Source organism: Bos grunniens, chromosome 16 (genome assembly GCF_055505025.1).
Source record: "Bos grunniens cultivar Pamir isolate PY7600 chromosome 16, Bosgru_T2T1.0, whole genome shotgun sequence".
NCBI lineage: Eukaryota > Metazoa > Chordata > Mammalia > Artiodactyla > Bovidae > Bos > Bos grunniens.
This window is the reverse complement of record NC_141180.1, coordinates 22,949,046-22,968,330: the sequence shown is the minus strand read 5'-3', so window position 1 is coordinate 22,968,330 and position 19,285 is coordinate 22,949,046. Positions and strand designations below refer to the sequence as shown.

At 47.4% G+C, this 19,285-nt stretch overlaps 1 protein-coding gene across 1 annotated transcript in view; it reads right to left on the bottom strand.

Moving 5' to 3' along the window:
- Positions 1 to 19,285, bottom strand: part of ASTN1 (astrotactin 1) — a 356,585-nt gene that overhangs the window by 27,579 nt on the left and 309,721 nt on the right. Inside the window, exons 18-20 of the mRNA XM_086342418.1 lie at positions 11,211 to 11,344; positions 7,349 to 7,500; positions 5,566 to 5,701 (exon numbers count right to left, since the gene is read on the bottom strand). Coding sequence (XP_086198544.1) covers positions 5,566 to 5,701; positions 7,349 to 7,500; positions 11,211 to 11,344 — 422 coding nt within the window. The remainder of the gene's footprint in view (positions 1 to 5,565; positions 5,702 to 7,348; positions 7,501 to 11,210; positions 11,345 to 19,285) is intronic.

Below are 19,285 nucleotides of genomic sequence, written 5' to 3'. Positions count from 1 at the left end.
ACACACACACACACTCACCCCAGAAAGAGGATAAAGACCCAGCCATCAAAGGCTGAATGTAAAACTTCCCCCTCGGGTGACGGAGCTGGATGCAGAGGAAAAAGCAACACCAGGCTCTGCTACTCAGGGAGGAATTTGAATATAACCATGAAGATAACCCCTGGTGTCAGTGCCCAGGGCCTCTAACAACTAATCTAGTGAGTCTAAAGCAAATCATTAACACTGCTTTTCTTGTCTCTTTCTCTTTTGCTGTGTCTCCTTGGGAGGTTGCATTTATTGGCAAGTCTGGATCTTCTTTCCTCTGGGCAGAGCTGTAGCGGGGAAGAGAGGTGAAAAGAAGAAAGAGGCCCCGAGACAGAGGGGCTTGGGTACCTGTTCAGGTAAATGAGCCTCAGACAGCTGAACTGGTGAGGCAGAAAGAAATGGAAATTGCCTAAAGACTCTGCCAGGAAATACACGAGTCTCTCGGCAGAGAAAAGACAGCCTTGCATCTACCCGCCGAGAAACCCAGGAAATGGTCAGTGCTACGAACCTGTGTGTCCTGATGTGCTGTTTTCCCTCCCTCTGCCCTCCTCAGAGTCTCATGCTGGAATCCCACCCCACCGGCTGTTCAGGACCGCCCCGCCTCTTTGCTTTCAATCAAACAAGGACCAGGTGCGTGGCTTTCCCATCTTAGGTGTACATGTGACTCTGTCAATTCTACTGCCCTCTGCTTCTTGCCTTGCTCCTTAGTTCAGATCCAGCACCTTGCCTGGTATTAAACCCCTCTGCCACCCTGATCCAAAACTCAGGGGCTGGCTGCCCTTCTCCCCGACCATCCCTCCCCTCCTAGATCTGAGCCCTTGGCATCCAGGCCCACACTCTGGGCTGCCTGGATCCCTAGCAATGCAGCCCCCAGAATTTTTCATCATTCCTTCTAGACCCTGCAACACACAAACACAAACCTCTTGCCACTATTTCTAGAATTGTGACTGAGGCCACCAAATCTGAATCTGGCACATCTGATCTGCCCTTCTGGTACCTGCTCTGTTTCTCAGTCTTATCCCCACATCCCGGTCTCAGGCCAGGTCCACCTTCCTTCTCTGCCCTTCTGCTCGAGATCATCTTGAGCTGTTTGTCAGGGATGGGCCCAGAGGTACGCAGGGCAGACTGCAGACCTGTGCCGCACTTTCAGGGACTCCCACATGAATGCATTCCCCCTCACCCTCACATGCAGACTCTACCCTGACCCCATTTCCAGTGTCCCTTCTCACCAGAGTCAGCAAAGAGGAAATCCTATTCTCCATGAGGTCAATGCCCCGCTGCCAGCAAAGTCACAGGACTGCTAGCGTGAGCCTGGCCCTGTGCCCTGCTCTTACCACCAGGCTCTCTTCCTTCACCGACCCCTCCCCAACTATGTGTCTGAGCCCACCTCCTGAACCCCCTCCCTGAGATCCAGCTTGCCTGATGTCCCATCCTCTATAAGATCGCTCTGCTTCATCTTTTCCCGTCCACCTCCCAGGGTCTTGAGAATTGCCTTAGGACTCCATGTCAGGGCTGGCATCTTGCTAGCTGCTGATGGGCCATGTGATGCTGTCTGCCTGAATATTTACCAGTTTAGGGGTCACCTGCCCTGGACTGTCGATAATGGGTTCCAGCCACCTCTTGTAGCACACCTTATTGGACGCTTGATTTCTAGCAGTTTCCCTGGACTGAAACGTCCTAAGTCTCAGGCAGCACAGTGGCTGTCAGATGGATGCTCTCTCTCAGTGCCTGGGATGCAGTTAATCCTCACCCCACCCCACTTGGCCCATTCCTCTGAGTTTCGCTTTGTGCTTCATCCTGCTGTGAGTTCTCACTAAGTCTACTGGATTCTGGGCTGGGATGAAATTGTGTGTGCTGTATTTAATTCTCATTGCTCTGACTGGGCAATTAGTATACAATTTAGGGTCCTAAGCCCTTATCATTTTTAATAGCAAAGCAAGGTATTAGGAAAGGCAATGCTTCCCCACATGCTTCTAAATAAAGAAGACTCTTGGCCTAAGAGACCGTCCTCAGGGGTCCTGGCTCTCTCAGTCCTGGAGGGACCCTGAGGAGTAGCCAGATTACTTTTACTGTTGAAGCAAGCTTGGGGAACACTTTATGCATTTCAAGCGGAAATGTCACGTGCAGTTACTTCAGGAAGTCTTCTCTGTTCATTGTCAGCATCATCATTTCTACTTTTGGACACTTATAGGACAGTAAGTAGCTGGAATCAGTGGGCAGAAGAGATAAGCTCTGCCCCCAGTCTGGAGGGCTGATGTGTAGGTGCTCCTACGGCCTTGCCCAGAGCCGCCGGTCCCTTTCCACCACTGCCTGCCTGCTGGGATTGCTCAGCCTGTCGTCAGAGCCTGTGTGATGACACGTGTATCGTGAGGATGTGTGTTTGTGAACCACTGAAACCCTGCTCTGGCTCCAGGGCTGATGTTTTAAAGGACTGAAACTTAATGTGCAAGGAGCATCCTTGGGCTTCCTGCCGAGGGCTGACTGCCTCTATCTGCAACTTTCACCCTTGCCCGCTCCAGGCGTGGTGGTTTCTGCAGATGGCTCCAAATCCACTCCCTCTTTCTAAATTATCTGTTCACTGTCTCATCCCCCACCCTCCAAAGGCAGCAGCTCTCCTGTGGGCACACACTGTGATGTGGATGGTGGGCTACAAGGCTCAGGAGTCATCTCCCCACTCTGGCCTGTTTCCTCGTGTGTAAAATGAAGATGTTGGACCGGACACTCCCTGTTAACCAGGGATTCTTAGCTGTTTTTGCACTGTAGGCCTTTCTCAGAATAATGCTTTTCCAATGCGTCAAATAAAGTGGGTAGGATGACAAAGTGAGCCAGTTATACTGAAAGGATGTTCTGCCTCTGTGGACCTCAGGTGAAGATCCAGCTCTGTGCTTTAATGTGAGTAATAAGATCATGCTTTATCCTTCCAGTAGCCTGGGCTGGCTGGGAGTGAGATGCAGTGAAGAAAGTGCAAACATTGATTCAGTTCTTAACCACCCACCACTGCCAGACGACAAGCTGTGTGATTCAGAGGAAGTTACTTAGTGCTGCTGAACTCAGTTTCCTCAACTATAAAATGGGAACAGTAACCCTAATCTCGCAAGGTTGGAGGGTTCCTAGAAACACCTACATCTAGTGAACGTGCCGTAAGTGAAGGCTGCCTTCCTCTGTATTACAGATAAGGAAACAGCTGCAGAAACGTTGTGTCCCACTTCATCACTCGTCGGCTAGGAACAAAGCCAGGTGTGGGGCCCGTGTGTTCTCAGCTCTTAATGCAGGGCTCCCCTCCTTAAGCCAGGGACTGATGCCCTGGTTCACTTGATAGCTCTGCAGAGAGGAGCCTCTCTCCCAGGCCTGCCCGCGTGCCCTCTGCATGTGATCTGCAGCGCCACCTAGTGGAGGTTGGCTGTTTATTTTTCCCTCTGGCTCCTGCAGTCTCATCATTTCTTCTGCAATCAACCTTGACAGAACGTTTGTGTTTTACAAGACTTAAGTGGGAGACACTGAAAACTCACCTGGGATAGCAGAGTTGGAGAAGCCATCAGACTCAGGTCTTTGATCAGGAAATGTAGCCAGACCAAGGCCAACATGAGGAGGGTCCCAGGGTGGGTAAGGACTGGTGCTCCTAACAGACACCCAGGCCAGCCTCCCGCTCATAGGAGCCTTGAAATTCCTCATTAACAGTTGTAACTTAGTGACAGGAATTACTGAGCCCTCATTATATATGGGAATTCCAGTTGCACCGAGTTTGAGGCATTTCCAGTGGGTTAGGTGTTCCATATTTCCAAACCTTTGTTTCTCGTGTTGGTTCCTCTAATGAAGGACGTGCATGCTCAGTCACTCAGTCATGTCCGACTCTTTGCAATCCCATAGACTGTATCCCATCAGGTTCCTCTGTCCATGAGATTCTCCAGGCAAGAATACTGGAGTGGGTTGCCATGCCCTCCTCCAGGGGATCTTCCCAACCCAGATATCAAATGCTTGACTCTTGCATCTCCTGCATTGGCAGGAGGAGCCTTTAACACTGAACCAAGGCTGCCCAAACCACAGGCCAGCTAATGAGAATCCTGAGCAGACTTGCCTTTGTCCTACTATTCCCATTTATGTCTCTCTATATTTTCCGGCTCCTCCAGAATATCACTTGTCTTTATGTATTTTGCTGTCATCAGCCCAGCCCCTTGGTTACATCTCTCTTTCCTGTACTGAAGATATTCAGCCTGAGCATGGAAGTTCATTTTGCAATCCATGTCACTCACATTTCCTGTGCTTTTCATCTTTGAACTCTTTCACTGTGGAAATAGAAACGATTTATTCTGGAAACCTTAACTCTATTCTCATGACCTCATCTATAAACTGCTAAATGTTTTTCATACTGATGGGGTCAAAGGGTCCCAGAACTCATCACTATGAATTCTGCCTTCGTCCCCCAGTGTTCCCATCATGACTTAGATTCCATCACTATCTCTCCTCTTTTGGTGTCTTTTATGTTTGTTTCGAAAATACTTCACAGTTGTTCCCAGAGCACAGAGGGAACCAGGGAAGCGCTACCAGCAAGAATAGAGCCGGTCCAAGTGCCCCAAGATAGGAGCTCGCTGTATTCTCTTTGAAGAAAGACCACCTCTCACCTCTATAAAGCTATTTCAATGTGGCTGAGGCTAGATTTTTTAAAGCAGAGCTCTTAGTATTCTATCCTCTGACTTTCAGCATTCACTTTATTCTCCTGAGTTCACTTTCGTCTAGCCCCTTGCTTCACCATCTGTTTCCACCCCATCACCTCCTGGCCTCTCGCCATCGCCCCTCTTCACCTCTGCCCTTGCTGTTGGCTCCACCTGGTGTGCCTTTTCTAACATGGCGCTGCTGCTGCTGCTGCTGCTGCTAAGTCGCTTCAGTCGTGTCTGACTCTGTGCGACCCCATAGACGGCAGCCCACCAGGCTCTGCCATCCCTGGGATTCTCCAGGCAAGAACACTGGAGTGGGTTGCCATTAAATGTGTACAACCCAGTTCAGATGACTTCCACTCTACTTAGAATGAATCACAACTTTCTTTTCTCTTCTACAACATGTTTGTTGCTCTTTTATATCTAGCTTTTATTTCATTCTGCTTGATGTTAAAGCTAGCTGTTTATGTTTTTCCCCTCTGTGTTGCAAATTAGGATGGGATTATATTATCTTTTTTGATCCTCCCCATCCATTGTTTAGAAAGTCCCTTATAATGCCAGGGTTTCCCTGGTGGCTCAGACGGTAAAGAATCTGCCTGCCATGTGGGAGACCTACCTGGGTCAGAAGATTCCCTGAAGAAGGATATGACAACCCACTCCAGTCTTCTTGCCTGGAAAACCCCATGGTGGGCTACAGTCCATGGGGTCACAAAGAGTCAGACACGACTAAGCGACTAACACACAAAACACTATAATGATGATTGAGACAAGATTTGGAACACTTACATTTTTCCAAGTCTGTAAAGGAGCTCAAGTAGTAAAAAGGAACGAGTTAAAAGTCTTGGGGCGTTCAAGACAAGGAATAACGAGGTGGGTGTCTGTCACTCACATGTAGATGGTGTCGGGTTCCAGGCATCGGATGATCAGAGAGATTGTGGTGAGCTGCTTGTCTGGGACCTGAGAGGGCATCGCACAAGGAGACTTCGCTCCAGAGATGATGTCGTCTACGAAGCTTAGCACCGTTTCTGCCCAGAACAGCAAGTAATAGAAAAGGCATGAGAAACAGTGATGGCCAAGCAATGTCTGGTGATGATCAACTCCATGAAAACTTAATATGCAAATCATTTGGTCCCCCATCTTCTTTTTTTTTTTTTTTTTGTAATTAATTAATTTATAGATTCCCTTGGACTGCAAGGAGATCAAACCAGTCAATCCTAAAGGAAATCAGTCCTGAATGTTCATTGGAAGGACTGATGGTGAAGCTGAAGCTCCAATACTTTGACTACCTGATGTGAAGAACTGACTCATTGGAAAAGACCCTGATGCTGGGAAAGATTGAAGGCAGGAGGAGAAGGGGATGACAGAGGATGAGATGGTTGGATGGCATCAATGACTTGATGGACATAAGTTTGAGCAGGCTCCAGGAGTTGGTGATGGACAGGGAGGTCTGGCGTGCTGTAGTCCACGGAGTCGCAAAGATTTGGACATGACTGTTTGACTGAACTGAGCTGAATTTATTATTTTTTAAATTTTTGGCTGCACCCAAGGGCATGTGGGATTTCAGTTCCCCAGTCAGGGATAGAACTTCACATCTCTGGCGTTGGAGGGTGGAGTCTTAACCCCTGGACCGCCAAGGAAGTCTTGATCCCTGATCTTAAATTCCCAGTAGGGAAAGGAGACCTAGAAGGAATGGTCTTTTCTGAGTGATTCACACCTAACTAATCAGTTTGGAGCCATCTGTCCAGAGTTAGTTCAGAAACAACCAAGGCACGATGGACCCAGCACACCGGCAAGCCCTTTTATGACACATTCTTGGCTCTGGCAGAGAACATCTGTTCTGGTCAGTGGTCACAGCCAGACCTTTTCTCAGACCTTCACAATACCTGTGCACATAAGGAAAGGCCCAGAAGAAGCAGGAGCCAGCTCTCCATGCCCGAAGGCAGTGCATATGTTCCCAAGCCTCCGTGATAGCTTCACCAGAAGTTATTTGCCCTGAATGAGACCACCCTGCTGGTGCCCACGTTCATGCGTCAGTTTTAGGAATGATTTATGTTGACCTTTATCTATGTGTAGACAGTAAATAGGCATGAAACATTTTTCACGGGGTACTTCCACTCCTTTAAGACTTCCCTCTTCCAGCAGGCCCTGGCAAAAGCAGGTCCTTGCTTTAGGACAAGCAAAAGGATCTTTTGCTTGCTTGTTTTAGGACCTGGCAAAAGCCTGTCCTTGCTTTAGGACAAGATACAGGGTAATAAGCACATCTGTTTCTACATGCTTTTGCCTGGCTGGGGTGGGGAGTGGGGGTTATAGCAAAGGGATTTTATTTTTTTTTTCCTGTAATCATGGCAGTGGTTAACACAGAATTGTTTCCTAATTGTGGCCTAGGATAACTAGCATATTATATTGTTGTTTCTTTGTAAGTGTGCCTTGAGGCAATGAAACGGACACCTCTTTCATAAACAAAGAGGAAAACAAAATCAAAACAAGACTTCATCAGCTACTCACAATGCAAAAACTCTTAAACGGGAAAGACGGCTGCTGCTGCTTCTCCCTGCTCTTCCCACGTGACCCGGGGATCCTGGGGACCGGGGGCAAAGGCAGGAGGCAGGACATTTTCCTTTTCTCTTCGCTACCTTGGATCAAGATGAGCCTGCCCAGTGGGAGACGCTCACCTGTCTCCACTTTGGAGTGGTCCATCCTGTCAGTGACCTTCTCTTGACGGATGAGGTAATCTACAATCTGCACCCCGATCGGAGGCTCTGAGTGTTCCCACTCCAGGACCACAAGGGTGCTGCTGGGCTCGTGAACTGTGGACAGTCTCAGCCTGAGTGCAGACAGGAAGAAACGTGAGACAAGGACCCGGCCCAGACCTGGGATGTCTCCTGATACCACCGCTGGCCACCTTCCCAACTGTCACACGGTAAACTCTCTTTTTTCTAACTTTTCTTGACCAGCCACTAAAATGATGTATTTGAGAGCCTGTCTCCTTGACTAAAAAGTAAAGATTCTTGAAGGTCCTTAAAGTCTATATTTTGTTCCTCTAAGAGCCCATTACAAATTGGGAACTCAACATTTATTGGTAAATAAATAAGCAGGTAAGTCAAAGATAAACGAATACTTATATTGCACAGGGTGAGTGGAGAGGGCCTTTGGAGTAACACATTATAGGCTTGCAAATATAATTTCTGGATTTGCTCTTGAAAATAAGAAAATGTCCCTATAAGACTCATACCAAGGCCCACTGAAGGTAATGTCTGGGAGAACCCTTTATTAAGGACAGTCGGCTCAGCTTCAAGAACATTATAGGGTCTGCCCTGCTGGGGGAACCCTGGCTTCCCCTCTTGTTACGGGGACCGACATCTGCTCAGTTTGGAGTTCATGTTCACAGGGGACTTTACTGGGCCAGAGAGAGCTGGACACATGTCCAGTTCTCCTTAGGGTGATGGCCTGCGTCTGCAATTTCAGGTTCTGATTTCAGTTTCTATCTTTGCTCTTGGGTTCCTATGAAGATCCCGATTCCTGATTCCAGTCTTTCATCGCTTTTCCCAATTCACTGTCTCCTCATGTCATGTCAGGCTTCCATTTTGACCACTCTTTGCCACCTCATCTCTGATTGTGCATGGTAGAGATTCAAGAAACATTACTGACATCCACTGGTATGGATTTTCTAATGATCCAAGAGGTTTCCCTTCTCTGTCTTTGTTCTGGCTTCATGTGTGTGCTGTAGGTTTCTCATTTGCTTCTTGTCTTTGTTCCTTCCTAGACCACTGGCTTCGGGGAGTTTTCCCAGTTCTTGATCACACCAGCCGCCTTCCCTTACATGTGTCCCTGCCATTCATTCCCAACCTTGACTCCTCTATCTCATGACCACCCATAAACAAGGCCCTCTAGTCTCTGCTGAGCTCAAAGAGGTATCACTGGTCTCAAGGATTCCCAGGCAAGGTAGTGTGGACGGATCATACCAAAGCAATGTTCAATTTCAATTCAACACATGTTTATTAAGCACCCATTACTTGTAAGAATATGCTTGGTGCTGAGGATGCCTGAGCCAGCTCCAGTCCCTTCTTCTATGGAGTGGTCACCAGACCAACACACAATTATACATGTGATTGGAATCACGTGTGATAAGAACTCTAACAAGAAATCATGGGAGACTCTGGGAGCGACAGCAAGGAATTCAGCTGGTGGGAAAATAATACAAACCACATGCTCTTCAGTGGCTTACTAGGAAGGAGTGCATAGTTTGCATATGACAGTAAAGATGGAGCAGACCCAAAACAGTGCAAAGACTGACAAATTCATTAATTAGAATCATATGCACAGGGCTATTTTGAAGGAAAAAAAAAAACATTAGGAAGCTTAAGTAACTAAGGCTTTCTGAGAATTCAGATTCTGTGAAAATAGGGACTAAGGCTGTGGCCTCTACCGAAAAATAGGACTGTGTATGATTTACACAGGCTTGTGTAGAACTTAGAGTGCATCTCTATATCTAACTACTGATAAAAATTCAAGAAATTAAGGTCTGGTGATGGAAGAAGTGATTAGAATTGACAAGGAAAGCAAAATCCTTAATAGACTTTCCTGTTTATGGAAATTTAGCCCAGTTTGATTTTTTGCTGTGACATTTAGTCAATGCAGCTTTAGAAATGAAATCAGCTCACACTAATAACTGGATTTTGTGTCCGCCTGCTGATAACAATTTGGTGGCTTCAGTATTTCAAAGCTAGCGGTTTTAGTTGGTGAATCAGTCTAGAAGAACCATTTTTAGGGTCTCCCTTTATACCAAAAGAAAGAGCTTTTACTCATAATGAGCTTGATTCCCTTTCAAGTTAAGAGGTCCACATCATGGCTATAAAGAGCAAGAAGCCAGTGGCTGGTGTGTCTAAAGTTGCCCAAATAGAAAAGACCTAAGGAGACATTGGACTCGTAATGACCCTCCAGCGCTGTGTTCTCCTCGGTCTCAGTGTTCTTCCTGCTCAGTCCTGGCCCTCTAATGCCCACCAGCACCTGCATGGAACAGACCAGAGGGCAGTGTGCACCCAGGCCAGCCTCTCCCTTGCTTGTTTCCTCCTACCCTCTTGCTCCCACTTACTCAGCCCTCCAGTTACCAGGTCCTGATCCTCCCTTTGGGCTCCCTTTGCGTGACAGTTCATGGGGCCAGGCTTCTCTAGCTTGTCCAACCAGCCCTCTTTAGTAGACACAGTATTTCTGTGCCTCACTCCCATGGTTGAAGCCCCACTTGAGACTAACAGGGGTTCCTGCCCTTTACATGAGTCCAGCCAATTCTGTTCAGCCTTCCTCGGAGGGGATGGAGTCCAGGGATGGAAGCTGGACATGTTCATTCTCAGCTACCTTTGAGCCCTTTGCATTTGTTCACCCCTCAACTGCAGATACCCCTTAGCACGCGTCCTTGACCTGCCACTCTTTATGGTTGATAGTCTGGAGCACCCTTTCTCCTAGCTCTGGTTCTGTTTCTCATTTCTTTGGGGCTGAGTTCAACCTTCTTATCTCTAGTGGTTACTTTGTTACAGAGCTCAGATCATCTTTCCTGCTGACCAGTGACCATCTCTGTAAGACTGTCCCACTATAACTCTAAGGCAGGTCCGGAGGGAGTCAACCTCCTCCTCAAACCTGCTTCTCCTGGGATGCTTCTTTTCTCAGTTGTAGCCTATTCATCTTCCCAGCCACTCCAGTCATAAGGCTTAAGTCCATTCTCAACTTCTCCTTCCTTCTCACTCCCATACTCAACCAGTCACCAAACTCTACTGGTTTGACCCAAAGTCATCTCTCAGAGGTATCCTCTCTGTACTATGATGGCTAAGACCACGGTCTCTCAGCTATGGCTCTGCTTCCTGTTCTATGACTTTAGAAAAAACTATTTCATCCTCCTGAGTCTGTTTCCCTGTCTATTAAAGGGGAAGGGTGATAACTGCTTTACCGTTCTACACGCTGCCTGCCACCCAGTCAGTGTGCTTTTCGCCCGGGCCTTATAATTGATCTCTAACTTCGTCCACTTCTAGCACATTTTCCCCTCTTAGCTTTGAGCCATGTTATCGTGCTTTCTCCACCTTCAGGGAGAAATTCCAGTGCCATCTCCTTCATGAAGGCTTCATTATTCTTCAGATTCATACTTGACCATTTCTTTTTCACATTGTCTTTAAATGTCTCATATGATCCCCCTTTTTTTTGGCTGCACCACATGGAAAGTGGTATCTTAGTTCCCCAGACCAGGGATCAACCCCTGCCCCCTGCCCCCTGCTCCCTGCAGAGGAAGCACAGAGTCTTAACCACTAACCACCAGTTAGTCTCATATAACTCTTATCAAACCCTTCCCCACTACTGTTAAATTTGTGAACCTGCCTCCCCTGAAAGACTGAAAGTGCCCCAAAGGCAGGCACTGCACCATCTTTTTTCTTTCTGTTTCCCAGTACCCAGCCCATCACCTGGAAAATAGTGAACAATCTTTAATATACATTTGCAGGATAATGCTAAGGTGTTCCAGCAAGAGAAAGCCCAGAAAGGAGGGACTCATACACGGGCTGAGGGAGAGGCGCGCAGGTGGGGAGCCCGTCAGCTCCGAAAGCAGTGGAGTCACATCGACACCAGTCCTCGATGACGTCTCCGGTTCCCGAGCACCAGAGGGAGCTCATGGTGGCCTCCAGCAAGAGCTGCAAGGGAGGGCAGAGACAAGAGTGAGCATCAGGGTGCCAGGGCCAGGTCATCAGACTCTAGAGACGGAGTTATCAGGGCTCTGCTTGGCCCTAAATAAGTCCAGCCAGCCAGCTGCAGCACCACGTCTCCGTGTATTTCTACCCCAGGGGCGTGTTTCTGGGAAAGCTGGACCTTGGAGGACCTGCAGGGTGTCCCTGCCTCATTAGCATCCCTGTGGTTGAGGGCTGGAACCTTGGGAGCCAGTCTTATTCCACCTTGCCTCTCCCTCCCATTCTGCACCAGCATTCTATACTCTAGCTCCAGCGACACAACCTCGTCTCCATCCACTCAGCGGGGTTACCCTTGGCCCAGAGGCACTCAGCCTTTTCTCAAATGCCTCTCAGGGCATCCTCCTCTGCCCTCTTCCCCCCACCCCAGTATTTCCTCTGTACTCCTTCAGTTGATGCCTTGTATCTCACTTACAATATGTATGCAGTTCTGCCTTGGGCTGTGACTACGCATCATGCCTCTCTTTCTAACAGAACGCAGAAGCCACGTGACACACAGGCTGAGACCCGGGCTCTGGAGCAGTCCCTCTGGGTGAGAACTCCAGCTCTGCCAACCCCTGCCCTGTGACTTTGGGCAAATGACATAAACTCATTGGTAAAATGGTAAAATGGGATAAAAACAGCACTTTCCCTATAAGGATGTTGTGACAATTAAATGAAACAACTCTATGCCAAGGAGCACGGCAGAGTGCCTATGCTAATGCACACATTGAATTGAAGGAAGCAAAAGTTGCTCAGTCGTGCCCGACTCTTTACGACCCCAGGGACTGTCCTCTGTCCATGGAATTCCCCAGGCAATAATACTGGAGTGGGTAGCCATTCCCTTCTCCAGAGGATCTTCCCAACCCAGGGATCGAACCCAGGTCTCCTGCTTTGCAGGCAGATTCTTTACCATCTGAGCCACCAGAGAAGCGCAAGAATACTGGAGTGGGTAGCCTATCCCTTTTCCAGGGGATCCTTCCGACCCAGGAATTGAGCCAGGATCCCTTGTATTGCAGGCAGAGTCTTTACCAGCTGAGCTACCAGGGAAGCCCAATGCACACAATAGTCGTATATAAATAGTACATGTTAGTCATCAGTAAATACCAGCAATTGTTATTGTCTTTAAAAGACAGGGTCAGGTCTTATGAGGAAGCTTGTAAATACCACACAAGCTAGAACAATTCTTTACATACAGTGGTTTCACAGCAGATATTCACAGTTCAATGTAAGGACAATAAGATAACATTAGATCAGTGAGGGAACAGAATGTGAGAGGGGCAGAAGAAGTGGGTCCTGAGGGGTACTGACCTCAGGGGCACTGACCTTTCAGTGGCCCCCCTCAATATCCCAACCCCAGCCCTGGGTCGGGGAGAGCCTGAGATGGCCGCAGGGCGAGCCCAGAGCTTTCTCTCAGGGCAGCTCAACCTCCGCAGCCTCCGCTTTCCCTGTGGTTCTCTTCCCTCAGTTCCACCCTCACCATATCCACATATAATTGATAAGTTAGAGTAATGACACAGCTATCCTAGAAAATGTTAGGCCAAACAATTAAAGAAAGAAAGAAAGAAAGAAAAAAAAAAAACAGAAGAGAAGAAGTAAAAGAAGAGATAATCCTGAAAAATCAACATGTCCAAGCCCAAAGCCAGTATCCTATGTCCCATCCACCGCAGGTCAGAACATACAAAGTGCATACTGACACTCCCCTCCCACACCACCCACCTTGGAAAGGGAGCCTCTAGGAGCAGGGGCCAGGCCATTCTCCATTATCAGTACTATCTGTGTAGAGTTTTCAAGTTTACAAAGCCCTTGTAGATGCTAACTCCTTTGTAACAGAGTGGAGCCCTGTAGAGCCTTCCCCTTCATCCTTTGCTCTGGCTCCTCTCTGAAGTACCTAGATAATATATCTGATGCACATTTCCCGAGTTGTTTTACAGATGTCAATCCCCCACCAAATGGAAGATGTGTCTACTTGATGACCAGGCTTCCTGGAACCTAAGGACTGCATCGATAATGTTAACCCCCGAGACACTATCCTGTTCCCTCACCATCAGCCGTTCAGAGAATTGTTCACCACGAATTGATCACATACCCTCCTCCTTCACCTGGCCTTTAAAACTGTTTTGCTGAAACCTTTCCAGGAGTTTAGGGTTTTGGAGCATAAGCCACTGTCCTTGTATTGGCAACCTTCACAATGTAAGCTGCATTTTCCTTCATCATGACCGGGTGTCAGTAGATTGGCTTTACCACATGCAGGAGAGCAGACCTGAGTTTGGATCAGTGACACTTTAATTTGAGCTCCATGATTAACATGATTCACAGTGGAAGACACTTACAGAGTCCAAGAGGTTGGGTCACCATGAACTTGCTCATGGTCACAGGTTAGTAAATGGGCAACAGAATGGATTTGGTATCTCAGGCTAGATGGACACATCAAGCTGTCTTGATTAATGCCATATCCACTAGCTCCCAAGATGAAGCCTGGTCCGTACTAAGTGCTCACTTCATGTTTTCCTGGACTGAACTATATTAAAATATGCATATATATATATATATACACACACACACATATATATAAATATGTATATAAAGATACATATATATATATTTTTTTTAAACTAGGAAAACAGAAAACCTTTGAGATGAGCAGAATGGAGAGGATTTCATGGCTGCTGCCTTAGAGTCTTTAATCGACTATTATTGATTCAGCACCTATAAAGACCATTTCCTGTGCTAAGCATTAAGGATACAATGCAAAGGTAAATATGGCCCCTGCTTGCATTAAGTCTTACAGTTAATAAACAAATAATAAACAAAAGTTCCATAAATAACCACAGCTGTGACAAGGACTCCAGAAGGGCTGAGATGGTGGCAGGAGGCACAAGGAGGGGGCCCGTATCACAGAAGAGCGCGGGAATGCCTTCGAGAGACTGGAGGGATAGGTCAAGAGTAATCGAGTCACAAAAGTTGGAGAAGTGTTCCAGGTGGAAAAAAACCAACATTAAGAAGACTTTAGCCTGTATGAGACTTTACTTCTAACATCAACTGAGAAAAAGTTCACCTGGCTGTGAGAGAAAGCAGGGGCAAAGAGATGCTGAGGAAGTGGGAGGGCGGCAGGGTTGATTACAGAGAGTCCTTGGACACCGCGTGGGAAGGTGTCATGTTCTAAGAGCAACAGGCAGTCATCAGAATGTTTCACACAAGGGAGCAACATGACCAGATTGTCCTCCCAAAGGCGTGACGACCGTCACTTACAATGACAAACATTCTGAATGCCATTTCAGACCATTCCCTGCAAGTTCCTCCTCTTTATGTTCTGTGCGAGAGGTAACTGTGAAGGTAGGTTGAGGGTACCAGAGAGGAATTGACAGGGACAGAGGAAAGGGGAAAAGTGATTAAACAGTTAATCCCACTAGGGGACTGTAAGTAAAGAAAAAGTATGGGAGATCCTGTAAGTTAATAATCACTCAAGAAAGCAGCTTTGCTTAACCAAAACCAAGCAGGCTTGGTTAGCGACAAAACCATGCTACGGAAGCACGGGACATGCCCCCAAACAACCAAACGGTGGTGGCATGAGACCCGCCTCCTGCCCAGTGAGCCCAGTGAGTTACTGACTCCTAGGACATGCTCTCTGCACACACAAAAGCCAACAATTTATGGAAAGTGACATCTCACAGTGAAAGGCCCTCGTTGTGCGTGCAATGCTTAGTTGCTTCAGTCGTGTCCAGCTCTTTGCGACCCCATGGACCGTAGCTCGCCAGGCTCCTCTGTCCATGGGATTCTCCAGGCAAGAATACGGGAGTGGGTTGCCAGGGGATCTTCCTGACCCAGGGATCGAACCCTCAGCTTTACATCTCCTGCATTGCCAGGTGGGTACTTTACCACTAACACCGCCTGGGAAGCCCGTCCTCATTGAAATGAGACCTAAATTAATTTTTCCACAGTGCCACGACAGTCCTAGCCCGCTCATATAGGAAAACTCCCCGGCTCAACCCAGAGGAGGAGCCGATAGAAGCGTGATGTCTATTCAAGAATGAGGAAAAAAGTGTTTTTTTCCCTCCTCACTCTTCCTTTGATTATAAAACTGTAGCCTACTAAGTTCTCAGTGCCCAGCCCCCTCTAACCTGCCCATTTATAAGCCTCACAAGCACCTTGTTCTAATAGGTCACTTCTTACCTATCGCTGTGCCTCTCACTGAGTTCTTTCTGTGTGAAGGCATAAAGGACTGGATCTCCTTGGAGCACACCCTGAAATGGCTGAAGTGATTTCAGAATCAAGAAGGTACGATTTGGGAAAGAAAGAGAAGGGAAAATTACATTTTTCTTTGTCCCTCCAATGTACCCGGCATTGCATAGGAGTCCTGGTTTGTCATTAGATTTAATTCTGATTCTAAAAAAGAAATCTAATTTCCAACTTTTATTATTTTTTTTCTAAGGAGAGCAGCTGAACTTTCAAGTTCATCTATCCATTCATTTCTTTTTATTGATCCTTTTGCTTATTCATTCTGCAGAATGACATCTGTGTGTGACTATTGTCAGGCACTGGGATTTCATTTTTTTAAAATATAGATTTACTTATTTTAATTGGAGGCTAATTACTTTACAATATTTTATTGGTTTTGCCATACATCAACATGAATCTGCCACGGGTGTACAGGTGTTCCCCATCCTGAACCCCCCTCCCACCTCCATCCCCATCCCATCCCTCTGGGTCGTCCCAATGCACCAGCCCCAAGCATCCTGTATCATGCATCGAACCTGGACTGGCGATTCGTTTCACATATGATAATATACATGTTTCAAAGGCATTGGGATTTCATAGACGAGAAAGATTCTCACAGTCTAGGGGAGAGTGAACATGTATATAAACCGAAGAGTAATAGGTGAGGCATGCTTTAAAAGATGCACACACCTGTACCATGGGGGCTACATGAAGGAACACTGGGTCGGCCTGGGAGAGTAAGGGAGGGTCATGTTTGAGCTGGAACTTGGAAGTAACAATAGGAGTCTGCCAGGGGCAGTAATGTGGGAGAAAGCACTTCTGGGAGAGAGAGCTGCAAATCTGAAGGACCAGAAGCATGGGAGAAAACATTTTGTGTTTAAGGAGATACAAGGAGTTAAATTTTAGAGGATAAAGTATAGCGTGGGCGCAGCCTAACCATGTAAGTGAAGACGAAATTCGATAGTGACCTGCCCTTGTTAATGATGTGCTAAAGGCTTTAGATGGTGTCAAGAGATAAGCCACTGAATTACTTTGCTGCTATATGATCAGAAGTGCATATTAGACTAATTAGTTAGATGACTCTGACTGGTCTAACAGGAAAACCAGTAAGAAGGCAACTGTAATAAGATGGTGGCTTGATGTTACAGTGGATAACTGAAATACAATCCATGTGTGCTCGGTCACTGAGTCGTGCCAACTCTTTGCGACCCTTTGTACTGTAGCCCACCAGACTCCTCTGTCCATGGGATTTCCTAGGCAAGAATACTGGAGTGGGTTGCCATTTCCTCCTCCTGACCCAGGGATTGAATACCTGTTTCCTATGTCCTGACCCAGGGATTGAATACCTGTTTCCTATGTCTCCTGCACTGCAGGCTGGTTCATTACCCACTGAGCTGCTTTCCACACGGTGCTCGTGGCATAGAACCCACCTGCTAGTGCAGGAGATGTAAGAGTTATGGGTTCAATCAATGGGATGGGAGGATCCCCTGGAGAAGGGCATGGCAACCCACTCCTGTATTCTTGCCTGGAGAATCCCATGGACAGAGGAGCCTAGTGGGCTACAGTCCATTGGGTCACAAAGAGTTGAACACAACTAAAGCAACTTAACATGACTGAAATATAATAGTTAGGCTGTGATGGGGGTTTGATAAAAAGAGATGGATTTGAGATATTTGTGGCCCTTGGTGATGGAATAGATGTCAGGGACAAGAAAAGTATAGGAAGCATCCTTGGTCTCCAGTTTGGGCAACTTGGTAGAAAATAATGTCTTTCACTGAGACGGAAGCATGGCAGGTATGGCTTAGGGTGGAAGATGGTGAGTTTGTTGGATTTGAGATACCTGGTTGGTAATATGGCTTGACTTAAAAAGTGAAGTCTCTCAGTAATGTCCAACTCTTTGTGATCCCAGGGACTGCAGCCTGCCAGGCTCCTCTGCCCATAGGATGTTCCAGGCAAGAATATTGGTTTGACTTACATGTTTTTAAACTGCAATCACAGACTAGACTGAAATATGGCATTAGGGAGTATTTAGTCCAACAGAAGGAAGATAATAAGGCCAAGATGTTGGAAAATTGGCTCAAAGATCCATCAGAGAGGTGGGGATAGGGACACACTGAGTTACTAATGCCAGGACTCAGCTCCCCTCCCCTGGTCCTTGGCTTGTCACTCCTCATCTCCATCCTTTGGGAGGAAGGGTACAGTTAGAAAGAAAAGCAGAGGAGCAGAGAGAATGGTGGGGACAGAAGACGTCTAAGGAAGATGAGTGAGGAGAAACAGGGCGCAGTGACTGAACTACAGTTCAAGCCACCTTTCTACGTGCTTAGAAATTCAGGGTTCAAAATATGGCCAGATAGGAGAGAGGTTGAGAGACGCCTCCTAAGACCAGTGCAGGAAGACAGGAAGGGGCTAAGTTCAGGCTAGCAGGGGATCCAGAAAAGGGGGCTGCTAAAGACGAAACTTCCTCCAGCTTCCTCATTCTGCTGGTGTTGGCCATACAGGAAGCAGGGGCTCTAGCCACCCCCGACTCTCCCACAAAGCTCATCCCTGTCTGCAGCTTCACACACTCTGCCCGTCTCATAGGATGGTTCTGTGCCTGAGCGCTGTGACTCTGCTGTTTCCAGCCAAGTGTACAGGAGCTCCTGGATACCAGCTGAAGCAGCCTGGGGTGGGAAAGGTTAGGGGAGGGCTGGGCATTGGAGTAAAATCACTGCAGCTTTGGGTTTCCATGGTGACACAAGCCCCGCCTTCTCTTCATCCTTTCAAGCCCACCTCCCATGGTCTCTCTTCTCCCACTTCTCTTCCCATAGTCACTTCTTTCAGATTGAAGAGAAATTTGTAGGCCAAAGGAACAATTTATCTTTTTGTTCCTATGAAAAACCTTATTTTCAAACACCCAATGAAATATCTGTGGTGGAGGCAGAGAGGCGAGAGAAACACACACACATGCAAAATCCTTCCTGTTGGTTTGAGCATCACCTGTGGAGCAAACTGTGACACACCAGGTGTTCCTCAAAAGAGAAAAGAGAAAGCAATTAACACCCACCTGGATAGACACACGTCTCAGGCCTGCCAGCAGCTCACTGCTGTGACTACTGTACCTTGTCCTCAAGGTGGGCTTTGCCTGGAGTCTCAGAAGTCCCCACCTTGAGCTTTTGTGTTTATTTTGTGATTGTCAATGTTGTTGTTGTTGCCTGTGTTTTGACTCACCCTGTTCTTCACATCCTTGAGGAGATCAGAGAGCTAGGGAGTGAGGTAAGCCTGCCTGTACTGCACTTATTCAGCTTATCCTTAGGGCTCCATTTATTTCCTCCTAGCACTTTGGGAGAGGGATCAGCAGAAGAAAAGGAGAAGTGGTTGGGGGAAACGTCATGACCCAGCTGCATAAGAGAAGGCAGAAAGATCTGCATTGGTTTGGAGTTTTGCTCTTAGAGTCAGAGTGATCACCAGGAAAGCAGCCCCTCCAGGCTAAGGTGGGCCGACCTTTCCCCTGGGGACCTGTATCCCTAAGGTGCTCCTTCTCATCTGGCTGCAGCTGGTCCTAGGTTTGGATCAGTTAGGAACGCTGGTCCACCTGCCATGCCAACAAGAAGGGGCCGCATTGCTGACCCCCTCCCATGACCATCCCCTCCTGAGGCCTTCTGAACACTGTTTTGGTGACTATGATTGCTTATGCCTCCCCATCCTCCTCTTTCC